The 17,113-nt window shown below is 34.3% G+C and overlaps 1 protein-coding gene across 4 annotated transcripts in view; it reads left to right on the forward strand.

Annotated features, from left to right (window-relative positions):
* FMN2 (formin 2) overlaps positions 1-17,113 on the forward strand; it is a 152,983-nt gene that overhangs the window by 79,664 nt on the left and 56,206 nt on the right. For all 4 annotated transcript variants that reach the window (XM_033056683.2, XM_033056685.2, XM_033056684.2 and 1 more), the window contains 6 exons: positions 4,088-4,149; positions 11,634-11,725; positions 11,852-11,981; positions 12,897-13,043; positions 14,826-14,885; positions 15,068-15,188. In XM_033056683.2, coding sequence (XP_032912574.1) covers positions 4,088-4,149; positions 11,634-11,725; positions 11,852-11,981; positions 12,897-13,043; positions 14,826-14,885; positions 15,068-15,188 — 612 coding nt within the window. The remainder of the gene's footprint in view (positions 1-4,087; positions 4,150-11,633; positions 11,726-11,851; positions 11,982-12,896; positions 13,044-14,825; positions 14,886-15,067; positions 15,189-17,113) is intronic.

A 17,113-nucleotide genomic window follows, 5' to 3' on the forward strand; every position in this document is an offset into this window, starting at 1 on the left:
TCCTAGATATATGAATATGAACAGCAGTGATCTGTCTAACAAAGGAGAAAGTACACAACTCCCTTTTGTAGTCTTCCTGACAATACACTGGACATCCTGCAGCTTCCTGCTGATGGTGTTTTCTCATACATTTCCTCTTCAGGATTACATTTGGCAAAAATTTTGATCTTGTTTTTGGCTTGATTACTGTCTTGCCCTGAAGACTTGAGGGTGGTGATAAGTTTATTTGATTTATTTTTTAATATTTTGCTTTGTTGTTGGTTTGTTTTTGCTTTGGTTTTTTTTGTGTCTCTGTGTTAAATTGTCTTCTGTGTATATGGAAGAAGATCTATCAATTTTCAGTTCAAATACGCCTCTGAATATGATCGTGTGCCCTAATCTCACTTTTTTACCAGCAACATCTCCTCCTGTCAGGGGATAGAACTTATAGTCTTGCAAATCAATTGATATTGATAAGAATAGTAGATCTTTGTCTCTCTGCTTGCATTTTTCTTTTGTCTTTCTAGCTTCAATCTAATATCTAAATGGGCTTTTCTAATGTGAGTTTGTATATGTATTTTTAATTCAATTTATATTGTGGAAATAGAGAATTGAAAGGAAACTCTTCCATTCTGCTAAAATGTTTATATTCTGCCATTAGATAATAAGACCTTTTTCCGTCACAAAGATACCTGCTTAGACTTCCATGCAGATTGTGACCAAAACCGTGATGATATCAGGAAAGCTTAGGAAACACAAGAGTTTCCCAAACCCTTTAATTTGGCTATAAATCCTTTGAAATTTCTTCTTCTTCTCTGTCCTTTTATAGGATCAACTAATCATTTGTGATTGATCCCCAGCCCATCATTCTACTGGGTGGAATTTTGTAGTCATCTGTTGACCCTGGCTTGCTTAAATAGAAAAATAAATTACTGGTTTGTAATTACTTCTTTTGTGTGCGTGTGTGCAGAGATATACTTGGTTCAAATTGGATTTAATCATATCTGTGAATTTGTATACATGCACAATTATATATATACACATCAAATAATTTTGCAGTGGTAGGGCTTGAAACTGAAGCTGATTTTGTTGGCAACAGTGGCAATAGGAATGCAAGAAAATAACAAAACTGTGAGATCTAGACAGTAAGAACTAAATTTCTGGGTCTGATGTGATTAAAGTTCTTTCTGTTAGAGCAAAAAGCCAATAGATGTTCTTCACTTTCATAGTAGTCAAGGCCGAGAAATTTCAATGTCAGCTTTGAAACAAGAAAAAATCACTTTCTAAACCAGTGACATAGGTGAAAATATCCAGCAACTGCAAGACTAATACAAACCCTTCTCCAGTTGTTTGCATCAAAGTATACTAGAACTGCAACTTGGCTAAAAATATTTTCATATGAGGAAATTAATCTTTGTCTGTGTTTCATCATCCTATTGCCACCACATATGGAATCCTTTGGTTAGATGTTTGTGTAGTCATGCTGATTGTAGGGGGCATGTTTAACTAGTAAGCTTGACTTCATAAGGAAACATAATTTTTTTTTAAATTCAAATTGTCTAGATAATGGAATTAAATGTGCAATAGTTCTGATTTATTTCATTATTTATTTATTTATTTATTTATTTATTTATTTTTGCCAACTGTTATGTTCTGTATGGCAATGGTGCAGGTTTGCCTAAGAACAGAAGCTCATATCCTGACTCCTCAGAGTATGGGTATCACACACAAGGTGAACATGAAAGAATCCTAGTGAGATGTTGGAGTGCTGCTTGTGAACATATACAGGTTTAGATGAAATATATAGAAATATATTTCTCTTTGAAGGCAGAGACTTGTAAGATATATCCTAGGATCTAACTTCTCCATGTCCTTGTCTCAGACTGATTTGTTTTAAGCAGCTCCCTGAAGTATGTACACTCTTCTGCATACCTGTTTTGTTGAAAGTACACAGACCTGGCACCATTGTGTTTGCCAGGCGTTCTCTTATCTCCTGCAAGCATTCAAACAAAAGTGTTCTATTGCTCCCTGAGTAATCCGTGGGTGATCTTAACGTTGAGCAAATGTCAGGGCAGGAACTCATGTTAAATTTCTTAGTTCAGGAGTGGACAGTCTCTGGAAGGAGGCGGGGGTGGAGTAGGGAGAAGGCAGCCACAACTCAAAAGAAATAGTTGAAGGGTTGTGAGTGTGTCCATGTATGAAAACATTGCATAAGCATAAAAGTGCTGAAATGTTAGATAGTATAAACTGAGTTTCATAATATATCCTGGGTTTAATAAAGCTGTTTGTATATAGGCTTTGATGTTAGTGCTTTCTTAAAGTAAAACTAGCTCTCAAACCTATCTGGACCCAGTTTCTAACTTTAGTGTCCAGTTCTACAAGGCAAATTTGGCACATTTGTAAGCATACAGATAGTCTTATTGAGCAACAGGGATTATTAAATTTAATATATAATACCATACCTTGTGTAGAGGGCATCTTTAATTCTCTGTTGCAACAATTATGACATTTGGATGGGGAGAGAAGTTTAAAAATAGCCCAAATAATTAGTAGCAGCTTTCTGCATGTGCCCCCTACCCCAAAAGAAAATGAACAACATGTTGCTTTCTGAACTATTGGCTGTTACATAGGCATTATCTGCTGTATTGGTTTCTGGTAAGGGTAAAATAGGAAAACCACATTATTTCTGAAAAAACAAAGAATTTTTAAATTATGTTTTGGTTTAGTCCTAAAAGTTAGCTTTGTGCCTGCTTAGAGATACAGTGTGACCTGCTCAGTTTAATCAAAGTCAACAATTTTTTGTTTATAATTTTCTTATACTGCAACTAAAACTGTGTCTCAGGCCTGGAAAGGGGAAACATGATGAGTGCCAGACTCAGAATGCTATCTCTAGTCTGTGTTTTAGGGCAATCAGAAACACATGAGCTTGAATTATATTCTGTAGTCTTTAGGTGTATACAGAATTTCTCTGTGACAGTTAAAGACATGGATTTATAGAACAAAAAGTAGCCTAGGTCTATCTGTGATCAATGTTGCAATTTCTAGATTAATCTCACCTAGGGAATTACTCAGTTTATTGCACAAGTGCACTTACAGGCCACACACAAATTCACACAAAAAAAACCCATTACAGAAAAAGGGTACAAATTAATGAAGTGCAAAGTAGGAAAAGACTGGTGTAGTATGATAAAAATAATTCATTGCCATCACATATATTCTAATGCAATATTCTAAATTTCAAGATATAAAACCTGGATGAGGAAAATTTTATTTATATAGCTTTTAAATGAATGGTTACTCTGCTTGCAAAAATATGTAAGAGGAAGACTGAAAAACACTATTTGAAAACTGAATCTTTGTATTAACTGAGAACAATCTTTCAGTAGTTAGCACAAATATTTCCTGTGCCTTGTGAAATGTTTCTATAACGAGTGGGGAGTCAGGGTTCCATTTCTAAATGTATTTACCTTTTAATGATTTTTTTTTTAAATCCAGGTTAGATAGACAGAAATCATTCTCTTTGAGCTGTTTCACTGGGGCTTTTTGATGCTGAACAAAATACAGTATGTGTGTGGCGCCAGAATTGGTTGGGAACAGGAAAGGCATATTTTGTATCCATACTAAATGTGTCGGCTTAGTGCATAGAAGACTTGACCCTTGTCAGGTGTTTTGAAGTTAACTGGCTGACTTATGGATTAATGAGTTTAAGACTGAAGTCAACCAGCAACAGGAATGAGCTTTGTTGTGTGAGTGTGTGTGTGTGGCTGCAGTGCAGATTTACAAATTTTTATAATGCTTTCAGCTGGACCATGAAAGTCTGATGTAAAGCTTATCTCTGATCTCTGACTATGGCCATACTCATGGGATCATGTTTGTGTGTTTGGGGGGAGGGAGATGAATTCTTTAACACTTGACACCTGGCTCTGCCAGGTTTCTAGCTATACTCTTAGAAACGGCACTATTCAAGGCATTAATAAAGTTAAAACCCTTAAGCTGTATGACCAGTAGGTCATAAAAACTGTTGCTGAGTATTGTGGCTAGTCTTTCTTTCACAGCTGGATTATCATCCTGAGCAACTAACTCTTTTTTTCTTTTCTCTTTTTCCTAGCTGTTGTGAACTTGGACAACTCTGTGGTTGACCTAGAGACACTGCAAGCCCTGTATGAGAATGTGAGTAATCAGAGGAAGTCCATAAAATGTAGGAGTACTGTATGTCAATGGGAAGTTATTTTTACTTGGCATCAATAATATTCAAAAAGCTTTTAGAACAAGTCCCATTTTGATGGGACTTTATCTTCCCCAAAAACAATGAAAAAACCAAGTATTTTAATTGTATTTATTGCCATTGTATGTTTTATGACGTGTATGTACTTCTACAAAAGTAACATGATCAGCTTCTAAATGACTAAACAGACATTCGTTCTGCTCCTTTTTTTGCATCTTGGGTGTGACAGTATTTGATCAATGGTATCAAACCTTACACTCGACACCTTTGACTTCACTTTGCAATTTCTCTAATATAAAAATACTGTTCAACTGAAAAAAAAGAGTTTTTACAGAAATTATTCCCTTTGTCAAACTGGAACATTTAATTATTGCTGCTTCATGGATTGCCTCCAAAATAATTTTAACTCTTTGAAAGGAAAAGAACTTCTCTAAGGCAATGTAATAAAAATTAGCATATACTCCCAGGGACTTCATAAAAGTCTGCTAGTAATAGTCAGAGAGATTTGACCTCTAGGTATGTAAAATCAGGGATTCAGAATATGCTGAGGCATGTTCTAAAACTTGAGAAAACCTGTCGTGTAAAAATCTCAAAAACATGTATGTTAGTAGCATGTTTATGCCTTCAGCTGAGAGCAGTGAACTTTCCCCTTTCTGTGAGTGCATTGCCTGGATATGTGGAGGTCTGGCTAGACACCTCTTGGAAGAGTGAGGAGGCTTTCTCTTTGCTTTCCAAAGAACCTGGAAGTATGAGATATAAAGCTGTGAGCCACAGAACAGCACTGGAGGTCAATGTATGGCATTGTACTGGATCCTTAACCTCCCTCATGTAGTTTTGATAATGTTAATTAAGTTTACACCTTTCATATATTTGGTTTTTAGACTTTAGGTTTTAGTCACCTTCTTTGGAAAGATTTGATGGTTTTTGAAGTTCCTCTAAATAATCCACTTTGAGGTGCAAAAAGAGATAGTAAGCTCTGGCCCACTTTACAGAAAAACTGAAAGAAAAAACCAAAAGTCTGACAAGAGCTAGAAAGGACTTTTACTTTTCATCCCTGAAGAACTAGGTTACCCAACACTGCACAGGAAGATAATGGTCAAAAGAAAAACCTATTCTAACAACATTCCAAATCTCTATGCACACTTTACTTTGCTCCACAACATTTCTGTTTTGGCCTATGGTATTTTATTTTAAATAACTTTTAATTTGCTTCCTTACACAATACAGATACATCCCATGCCATACAGTTTTTAGCATGCAAAAAAATTACTTTTATGTGTTACATGTGTGTGAATGTGAGAGATTTTCTTGTGGGAAGTATGGAATAGATACTGCAGTTATAGTCAGTTTTTGCATACTTCCCTCTCTTATACAAGATTTTTTTTTTAATTTTGGTTTGAAAAAATATTCGTCTTATGTTGATAACGTACTAATACTTTTCAAATGTTTACTTAATGTTGTCTCTAATATACTTCAGAATCCAAATATAGTGGATTATTTGCAAATTTGCAGTTCATTGAAATAACCAAATGTCATTGTGTTCATTTTGAAATTACCTTCACTTATTACAGAAAATGTCTAGGAAATGTCCTGATTAAGGAAAACACCATATGTTAATCTCAGGAAAGACTCATATTTTTTGAATGTCTAATATATTTCTTTGTTTTGAATAGAAACCAGACCAGTCCAACTTTATTACATTTACTTGTGTATGAGACAGAAAAAAACCCCAAAACCACAACCAAAAAACCCAATCAAAAACCAAACGGAGAACAAGAAAAGCACTCAGTTTTCTTGGAGAGGGTTTTATAAGGGGACATGAATTTTCATCCTGGGTCTTCTTTTGGATAAAATTGTGTCTTAAAGAAGCTTTCTTTTTAGTTGACTTTTGTTTTCTTTTTTTCCTTTCAGCCTTTTGTCAAAACACGTCAGACCTTGCGTTTTCTTCCCTTGCTAGCTTCACTAATTATAACAATATTGTTCAATAACAGTTGTAAGCAATGGGTGGTACCAGAGAGCCTGGCATGTTTGATTCCTCCCTTATTTCTCAATCTCATCCTGTGTTGTAAGTGGGAATAACTTTGTGGCATTCGTTTACTTTGTAACCATTAACTTAATTTTTAGTTTTTAGGGTTTATTTATTGGATTGAGATGGGGTTTTTTGCTGGATATTTAAATACCACTGTACTAGTCTTCTAGCTTTCTATTTCATCTGTATGGAACATATGGGAGCATTTGTTTTACAGTCTTCCTTCAGAATGTAATCCTTTTTTTGATTGCATGTGTCTGGCATAGTGCTTTCTCTTCTTAAATGTGAATGAAATTTGGGCAGTCTCCAAACCTAAACACACCCTAATTTCAAAAGCCACAGTCCCGAGGGTTCAATTCCTGTTTACTGAGGAATTAAACTCCTGTTAAACCACAAAGTTATTGTATATATCTTAGTGACTTTTTATAAACAAAGAAGTCCACACCCCACCAAAGACCCAAGCCCTCAATAATTTATTTAATATTATTAAGTAGAATTGCATTAAGTGAGAAGGACTGTGTTACTGCAGCATTGCAATTTACAGTCACATAGCTCTAACGTATGGTTGTGTAGCTGGCTTTGTGAAGAGTTGTTTAAATATGTGTTATTAGTTATGTATTAGTAGCCAGACAGTTTTAATAGGAGAATCTTTATAGATAAAACTACATATGGAAGTGTTAAAGTTAAACATGCGTTTACAAATTCTTTAATAACAATTCTATCAGGTATCAGCTATAATTAGAGAGAGAGAAGGCAGGTAAAATTCATTCAAGTTGCTGCATGGTGTTAGGGCATATTGGTTGTGATGAGAAAAGTAGCAATTAGCAAATCAATGAATGTTTAACTGGAAAACAGACTGCCTCTTAGCAGCTGGGGTCGTAGCCTAAGTATCACTGAAACAAGGTATGTCTGCTTCTGCTTGCTTCTTTGCAGCATCTTGAAAACAGTTGTATAAAAACGGATTTAAAATGCTATTGAATCATTTATTATCTTTCATCTATGGATTTGCCTTTTTACATCACAAAAGAAACATGCATACTTTCATGATTAGGCTCCTAGTAAATTGATCACACTGTCTTTGTCATTAAAAGACTTAGGTCAATGCTTTCAAAAACGTCAATATGCCTTTGCAAGATAGAAAGGCATCCAGAAGTCTAAAGTGCATGACACTTCTCTGCTGCTAAGATTCAAACTTTCTTCTCAATTGTTTCTTTTGATTTATTTCTTTATGACTGGCAATTACAATGTGATGTCTTAACATTTTTTGGCAAAGCCTATATATTTTACTTGATGATCCAACTTCAAAAGAATATGATATTTATTATTAACCAGGGTGTATCTCTATATATCCTTCTTGTTTCAGCTACTGTTAACAAAATTCGTTAGACTACTCACTCAATGTTTTTGAAATGTATAACACAAACTCTTAAAGGCAGTTTTGCAAAAAATTAAAATTCTGTACATTTAAACTGCTCTAAACTCAGAGCTAAAGTTCTGTTGCAAGGAAGGAAAAAGCTAACCAGGAAATGTATAAGATTTATGTTGTAAGATGAAAAAAGGCCCCTTATGAACTTTGGTAAGATCAAATACAAGCTAAATCCATGCTCTGGAAGAAAATGGGAAAAGAATTAAACTGAAGCTGAATATTTTTGCAGTAGTTTCATTCCAATTTATGCTCTCTGATTCTAGCTATAGTTAATATCGACCTCTAGTACATTATATTATTTCTTTCCGATTTTGAAGCCCTATATATCTATAGCTTAAATTCAAGGAAAGAGCAGTAACATTCAAAGAGGTACTAATGCAACCAGATTCATGACTTTTATGAGAAGTATTTATTGAACATGTTCTCTCTTGAAACAAATTTGGAGGGCAATATAAAAGCTTTTTTTCAATTATCGATCTGTAAATTAGAAAACAAATGGGCGTTAACAATAAAGAAAGGTGGTAAAAATTCTGAGAAATTATCTTCAATAATACCTGTGCAAAGGATACAGTATTCCTTTTCTGTCAGAATTTAAAATACCCATAGATCACAATTCTGGATACCTGAGCCATAATTTAGTGGCTTGAAATTCAGGTTTGATTCTGAACTTGGAACATATACTTCTTGATTTTTGGTGAAGAGTGTAAACCTTCTCTCTTGAGTTGTGCTCTGGCCTGCCCATGAGTGGATCATGCTTAGCTATTATATCTTTGACAGTTGTTACTACTTTGCATACACAACCTGAGAATAATGGCTTAAATAAGGAATAGGGAGTCTGCGTAACCTTTGCCCATGGGATTTGGTGGAGAAAAGCATTAAGAGTTTGAACATGCATGTATGTAATAGATTGCTGTGATAAGAACTCTAATATTTCACTATGTGTTGTAGGCCAGGAGAGAGCGAACTCTCAGTATTTATTGTAAAATATTTGCAAATAACCATTTAGTTTTATGCTCTATGCTAAAATACTTACTTCTCTTTAACAGTTATGAAAAAAATGTCAAGTGATTTTCCTTCGGTTTAACCAAACAGAACATACTGGGCAGAAGCAATGGAACTTAAATTATTAGTATGATAACTTACTTACTTTTTAAAAAAGCAGATTTATTTTCTAAAATTTACAAGTGTAAATTGAATATGTGAACTTTTTGAAGTGTGAGTTGAATACATAAAATGTGTCTTCCTACACAACCATGTCATTTGCACACCTAGACCTCAGTGCCTCTGATGACGTGATCACTGGAACAATGCACCTCTCTTGGCATTCTTCCAATTTCTAAATTCTTTAGATTTCACCTATTGCCAAGAGAGTTCTTATTGATTTGAGAAGTAGTGGAAATTTTCTTTTATTTTAGCTCTCACTTGAGTAAGAGTGTTCTAGATTAAATGTGGACATGTCTCATTTACATCAGCTTTTTTAGCACAAAACCAAACCCAAGCCTTCTCCTCAACAGAACACCAATATTTAAGTTAATACTTCTGCAGCTAGTTGTGTCTTTTCTAGTCCTCATCCTGTCTCTGGAAGAGTCTTCTAAGACTGGATTAAAAGTGGATTAAATTTTCTGATCCTAGTATCTTGGAAACATTCTTCTTCTCAGGATAGCATTATGCAAGAAACAATTGCTATGTAATTATATTCACAGGTCCTAAGTCTGCCTTGACTTTATGCAGAAAGGTACTTTTGGAGGATGAATCCCTAAGTTTCTTTCCTCACACTGAAGTGAAACTGGGGTAGGGAATTCAGGAAGCTAAGCGATATGAATGGGCCACTGCCAGTATTCTAAAATTAAAAACTGCTAAATAAGCCTCAGCCTAGCCCTTGTTAACTGGGAAGGGCTGATGCTGTATAAAGAAGCAGATAAAGGAAGGCCCAAACAGATCAGGGGAATTGACCTGCTCAGTGCTAGTGGGACCACGTTTAGGATGCTGTGTGCAGCTGTAGCCTCTCCAGGGCAGGAGATAATGAAATGTTGGAGCAAGGCTAGCACAGAGCAATGATGATGGTTAAAGACCTGGAGAAGTGTTATACAAGGAGGGGCTGAGAGACAGCTGGGGTTGCTCAGTCTGGAAAAAAGAAAGCTCAGAGGAATCTTACCAGTATGTACAAATACCTGACTGGGGAGGGGGAGTAGAGAACACAGATCTATATTCAGGAATGTCCAATGTAGGGATGACACATAGTGGGCCTCCTGAATTTGAAACACTGCAAATTCCATTTAAATAGAAACGTGCTTCTTTTTTCTTTTTTCTTTTTTTTTTTTTTTTTTTAACTGCAAGGGTGTCCAAACATTGGAACAGGCTGCCCAGAGATGTCGTCAGGTCTCCATCTTTGGGTATTTTCAAAACCTGGCAGGACATGATACTGAGCAAGCTTTCCTAGCTGCCTCTGCTTTGTGTCAGAGTGTTCACCTAGACAGTCTCCAGGGGTCTCTTCAAACCTCAGCTGTTCTATTAGTCTTTGGTACAGGTACTACCACTGTTATAATTTCTCAGAGTTGAGAACAAAGGTTTTGCTGGACAAAAAAAAGTTTGCAATATTTCCCATCTGTTGAAGTATTTAATATGTAAGATCAGATAACTTTAGAGATGACCTTTGAAGAACATCCACAGAAATACTGGCTAAATATTAGGATATGTGACATCCAAGACAGGTGGCTTTGCAGTCATTCTTGAAGTAATAAGAGAAGCTCTGAAGGGCTTTTGCTATGGAGGGCTTTTGCTACATGACTCTTCAATCTCTTCCTCTTTTTTTTATTTCACATTGGTATTTTCTCCCTTTTCACATTGGAAGATGTTCAACAATCTCAGAAAGTGTCTAAACCCAACTTTCTGTTTTCAGGTTCCTGATGGAGCAGGCATTATGATTTGAAACAGCTTTATCCCTATTCTGCTAACCCTGCAAAAGCATTCAAGAGAGAATGCCAATGCAGCATATCTTACTGTTTGCCATAATCTGAGTGATCAGAATATAATTTTCCACTGTTGTCTTCAAGTTCTGTGGTGGAGGAAGTTAAAAAATTAGTGTAATCTTTTCTCAAAGGAATAAAGGTAGACACACTTTTAATTAACTCTTGGCAGATTAATGTTTTGATTCTCTTTTGAAAACTGCTATGATTGTCAAAAGAAGAGTCAGAAAGAGAAATTTTAATTTACTTTTATTTCTTTCCATACCATTCCATTTTCCAGTACTACAGTTTGGAAAACAAATTTTGCCATACCTTGGAGCACAGAAAAAAGCGAGGCTTAGTTTCTATTGATTAGAATATTGAAGAAGGGCCTCCACAGTGTGCGACGGGGTTTTTCAAGAAACTAGGCAGTTTGTGTAATTTTTTTTTTCTCATTAAGATAAAAATGAAAATAATTTTACTGCAAAGAATAATGCAATAGTTCTCATGTTTTATATGTGTGATAGTTCCGTTATAAATCAAATATTTTTTCAAACTGTTTTTTCAAATTCTAAGTGAAATTTAAACCACAGTAAACAATACAAAACTATTTTCGTTCATTTATTTAATTTATTTATTTTAAAAAATGCGTTATTTAAATACATATTTAAAGATCAGATCACATTCAAATGTAAACCAACAAATTTGTGAAGAGAAATGCAACTCTCCTCTTGAGTCTTTCAATTCAAAGTCTTCATAAATGAGCAAAATTTGTACTGAAGATTATTGTCTCAGTGCATCATTGAATGAGTAAATACTTTGCAGACTTCTATTAGTCATTATTATTATTTACAAGTGGTTCTATTCTCTATCATATCTATTTATACTTAAAATCACTTTGTGGACTCTTATAGTTTTACCATAAGCAGATGCTAGAAAGAAAAGAAAAATCTATGAATTAGATTTTTTTATCTCTGTTGCTTGACTAGTCACAACCATTTTTTGTTATTTTTTTTTCCTTTATTCCAGAGAGCACAGTCAGATGAACTAGAAAAAATAGAAAAGCATAGCAAGGCATCCAAGGAAAAAGAAAATGCCAAGTCTTTGGATAAGCCAGAACAGTAAGAACATACTTATCACAGTTCAGAAAACTTTTTCTGCTGTAATAAAATATGTATAAACCCATCCCCCCCAAGCCTGTACCTACTGACAGTGACTCAAACAATTTTCTTTAATCACTTCTTCAGGTTCCTCTATGAACTCTCACTGATTCCCAACTTTTCAGAACGTGTGTTTTGCATCCTCTTCCAATCAACATTTTCAGAAAGCATTGGTTCAATCCGCCGCAAACTTGAATTGTTACAGAAACTGTGTGAGGTAAGTTGTGCTCTGTGAAAAAATATATCTAAAGTTCTGATTTTTAACCTTGTTAAGCTTTACTCATATTTCAAAAGTTTTCACTTTATTTAATTAAAGTATTCATTAAAAATCTGAAGGATAGCAGAATAGAACATTTTATTATTGTACTTTAATGTCAAAGGGAATTTTAAGATTAGCTTTTGCTACTGAATTATATAATACTTTTGCCATCAATGTGTACCAGTTTCTGGAAAACAATTCACCTTCTCCTTTTATTAAAGCAAAATCTTCCCTCTTCACAACCACTGTTATCACTCTTTTTCTAAAGAATGCCAGTTCAGCTAACCTTGTGTTTGTTTGTACTTGAGAAAGGTGAAACTTAATAATATCTTTGATATCTAAAATCAGCTAGAGATAGAAATGTTGTATCTAGTCAGAAGAGATTCCTGGAATTTTGCAGTCCCATGAAAAGCAAATATGTACCTTTAAAATGCAGGTTTCACTATTTTAATAACTTAAAACTGTTTCAACCGTTTTATGTTTTACTGTGTAGTACCTTTTATTTGATTAAATGTTTTAATTGTTCAATCTTAGTGTTTTATGAACTTCTCCATGAATTTTCTGTGAAATTAAATATACTATTCACAATGTCAATATGAGTTAAGGATTATTTTTTTTTTTTTCTAATGGGTCACGTCTAGTAATACTGGGCAGATTTTCTGTTAGTTTTTCTAAGTATCCATTTTGGAAATAACATTCTCCATTCCTAAAAAATTGCACATTAATATTGTTCTATGTGTTGCAGTAGAAGGTAGCTTCCTTTATCTGAGTCTTTATACAATTATTATTTCTAAACACAACATCAACAAATCTGCTCATTAACTATAAATATTAATGGGACTTTGAACATAATTTTTTTTCTCTGTATTTTAGACCTTGAAGAATGAATCAGGAGTTATGCGAGTTCTGGGTTTGGTTCTTGCCTTTGGAAATTACATGAATGGTGGAAACAGGACACGAGGACAGGCTGATGGGTTTGGACTGGATATCCTGCCAAAACTGAAAGATGTCAAGAGCAGTGTAAGTTGATTCGAGACTTCCTGAAGGCCTGAGAAGATTAAATTCTCAGAAAACTTTGTTTCTGAATGAAGGGTGTGAAGCTTATGAAGGCATGGAAAAGGGACTTCTTCTGTTACTATGCTTATCTGATCACACTTCGGGAGTTTCTACAGTTTGTATTTCTGTAAAATTATGAAAATTAACCATCTCTTTTCACTACTGTACAAACAAAAATACCTACAGTTACATTTTAGTTCTTGGTCTGATATACATTTGACTTTCAGTATACTTCATAGTTCCAACTATTTGTGCAATTAGAAGCAAACTATGATCTTAGTGTTAAAAGTTTATTAGGGAAGTGGAAGGAGTTGCATGCTGATTCAAAATATTTGAGGGGAAAAATATCACTCCTGAAAATGATTGAATGGGCATCCAGAGCACTTGGGAAAACTCAAAATTCATTCTTTATGTACACCATGATTACAGAGTTTTTATTTGACATTGGAACATGCAGTCACCTGAGTAAAGGACTTCTTGATTCAAGATATGTCTAGTTTAGTCATCTCAGTAGAGAGAATGATAAGTGATGGCTTTTCTTGCTCAGTGCTAAACCATAATTTCTGTTACTAGCACTTTTTGGCTTTAGTTAATAATTTTGGGGTTGCATTCAAGTTAGCTTTTGTTTACAAGGAAGCAATAAAATCAGAGTTTCTATGGCTAATGAAAAATGTCGTCTGAATGCAACAGATTATAGAAATAATTCTTGACCCTTAAAATTTGTTCCTACATCTGTCTAGTAAGTCACTATCAAGATCTTTAATTCTGCAAATGGCAGGAAAAAGAGTTGTTTTCTTTTCTTGGTCCCTCACTAAATATGCATTTTTTAGCTGCTGGATTAGGCCAGACCCCGAGTTGAGAGAGCACATCAGCCATGTGCGTTTTTTAATGGGTGGAGGAACTTCCTTTTACATGCTGGTTTCTTTGGTAAACCAAGGGAGCAGTGATGTGAATGACTCTAGCTGCACCTTCAAATTGACTCTAGATCCAGTACATCACCAGTTTTAGAGCTCTGCTCAGCAGGAAATTTAGACACACTAAATTTAGTTTGGTCACTCAAGACTTCAGTATGTAATTTGCTGGGAATATTATGACTATTAAATTTGCAGTTGCAAGATACATTTTCAATTTATTTGCTACTGATCAGTGAGGAAAGTCCTTACAAAAGCCTTTTCTGAAAATACCTGAAAATTTAATTCTGTCAGAAATCCACTTCAAATGGAAGATTTTTTGCTGAAGTTTCATTAGAGAGATTACAGAGGGGAAGCAATTAAAATGCTCCCTCAAGCCCCAGTGATCCCCTCCCTGGTCCCCCAAATGTCATTTATAAAAATAACTTTCTTTGCCTAATTTAACTTTGCTTTGGTTGTAGTTGAAGTGTCGCAAACTGACTTGTATACATAAAACCAGACACAATTTCCCTTTTCTCTCTTGGGAAATTTCAGAATGTAAGGGTTTGGTTAGCAATCAGGTAGAATTGAAAAAATCTAGAGTGTGTTACATGAGTGTTTCCTCTTTCTTCATTTTATTTAATGATTAAATGGAACTTCAGGGTGTTGTCTGTTTTTTGTTTGGGTGGGTTTTTTTGTGTGTTTTAAGTTTTTGGTTTTTTCTTTTTAGTGAAAGGACCAAACCAGCAAAATATTTTTATACACTGAGTATCTCATTTATCTGAATTATCTTTTCTGATTTTTTTTTTTTATGTGAGTTTCAGTAACACAGCAAACTCTATCCTCTCCTAAACAGGACAACAGCAGAAGTCTTCTATCGTACATTGTCTCATATTATTTGCGTAATTTTGATGAGGTGAGTGAAAATTAAAATTAACTCTTTTAAATTTAGATTAAGCAACCCAATTTACTAAATTTACTCTTCTGCAGGCAAGATGCAGAAATATGTACAAATATTCTCTGTACTTTTGGTTATATATTTTAGTATAGAAAATACATTATGACCACTATGTAACTGTTAATTTATGTTTTTGTCAGGATGCTGGAAGAGAACAATGCATCTTTCCTCTTCCGGATCCACAAGATCTCTTCCAGGCTTCACAACTGAAGTTTGATGATTTTCAAAAAGATCTCCGCAAAATGAAGAAAGACTTGCGAGGTACGGAACCTAGATTAAGTGCTTATTTTATGTTACAATTAGATCTCTTATATTCTTGTTTGTATCATTTTGAGAAATTAGATGGTGCTGTAAAAATAGTTGTGTATTTTTACCTTCTCAATTACTTGTTTGTGTCTTTAATTTGCTTTTCTATGAGCATATATGCCATAATCCAAAATTTTCTGTAGATAACCTGTAAGAGGTTTTTAAATTATGCAGCATAAAATCAGTTAAGTTAAATCTTCTGTTTCAAAACCAAACCAAAATACTAATTTAGTTTTCCCTTTGTGCAAGCTGATTTCAAGTCTTTGACCATAAAAAAGCACTGGAAATAGTTGGACCATGTCCATGATTAAAAAAAAAAAAAAAACAACAACAAACAGGTTTATAACAAGGTCTAAATCTAGCAGATAAAATAAAATGTATGACATTTTTAAAGAGATTTGAAATATCTGGACTTTAGTGAACAGTAATATGGGAAGGAAGTATTTTTTCTCCTCTTATGCAATGTTTTCTTTAAATGAATTCAGCAAGATTAAGATGTATTTGCTAGACTTTAATGAAGAACATTTATCATGTATTTCTTGTTAATATGGAGATCTAAATACTAAATTTGTTAAGCAAGAGAAATGGAAGCAAGAAATGTGATCCATGATCTTCAATATTCTTGCAAAAAGCTCTCGGCTCAACTGGTCAGTTACATTGCTGTGCTAAATCTTTGGGGCAGAGATACAAATCAAGGAGTGATATTGCTGTTGCCTTGCTGCTTTTAAATGCCGTGCCTCTAGAGACCTTGGAATGGTTTGGTAATCCATTAATCCCTGAACAACCTAGAATGGGAGGTTTTCTATTACAACAAAAACATAACATGGTTACTAAATGATATCTGACCTTATCTTCTTGCTCCTATAAAACTTTCTGGTTTGATATTTAAAAAATTATTTTAAATGTTTTGAGCATATACAGTATTTAATATTTTTAGTATTTAAAGCTGTATCAAAGTCTCTCAGTGAACAATAGTATCATCCATTTTCTGCTCCTGAACAATCTAGGGGACAAAAATCTCAGCATTAAGTCATGAAAACTTGTTTCTATACTTCTTGCAACTTCCAGATAGTCTCAGAGCTGATATCAAAGCTTGCACATGTAGAAGAAAGGTACTTAGATCTTATTAAAAAAAGATACTTGAATTCTGGTGCATGTTAATATACGCTATGCAAGGGGGGCAGATTTTATTCCTCACAAAGTTACTGAAAATAGGTTTTGTACATGAATGGTTGAGTATTTTCATATCAAGGTTGAAATTTCCTCACAGACATAAATCTCTTATAGAATAAATCCGCAGTGTGCAGTGATCAAAGCAGGGGTTCTGTAAAAATGGAAATTACACGCTTCAATCTGCCTTCAGATTGCAGATGAATTATTTCTGTGCTTTCAGTCCAGCCCTTAGGCTCAAGACTCTGTTGTCAGTCTTTTCTCTAGTTAATGAAACTGAAGAATAATTACAAGTACCATTGCTCTTTTCCTATTACGTTTGGTACATACTTTTTTGGGGATAGCATTAGCAGCTTCATCCTATCCTGAATATGCAGTGACAATTTCAACACTAGACTGCAATATCAGTCATGACTTCTTAGTAGTCTCCAGATAAGAAAAATGCTTTGTTTACTTTCTTTTTCAAAGGAAAGTGTCAATTTAACTTAAATACCATTTGTGTTAAAAGATTTTGACCACAGGAGCAGTAGTAGTAAAATTTTTCAATACACTAACAAATCTGTGTATTCTGGTAGCTTAATTATTTTAATGATTTCAGTGAGATAGAATACCCTGTCTCAATAACAATAGAGAGCAAATTTTAATAGAATGCATAAAATTCCTTCAAAGGGGTTCTTTTTCTCTGCATTTACTTTAAGTAACCTACCAAA

This window comes from Catharus ustulatus, chromosome 3, assembly GCF_009819885.2.
Source record: "Catharus ustulatus isolate bCatUst1 chromosome 3, bCatUst1.pri.v2, whole genome shotgun sequence".
NCBI lineage: Eukaryota > Metazoa > Chordata > Aves > Passeriformes > Turdidae > Catharus > Catharus ustulatus.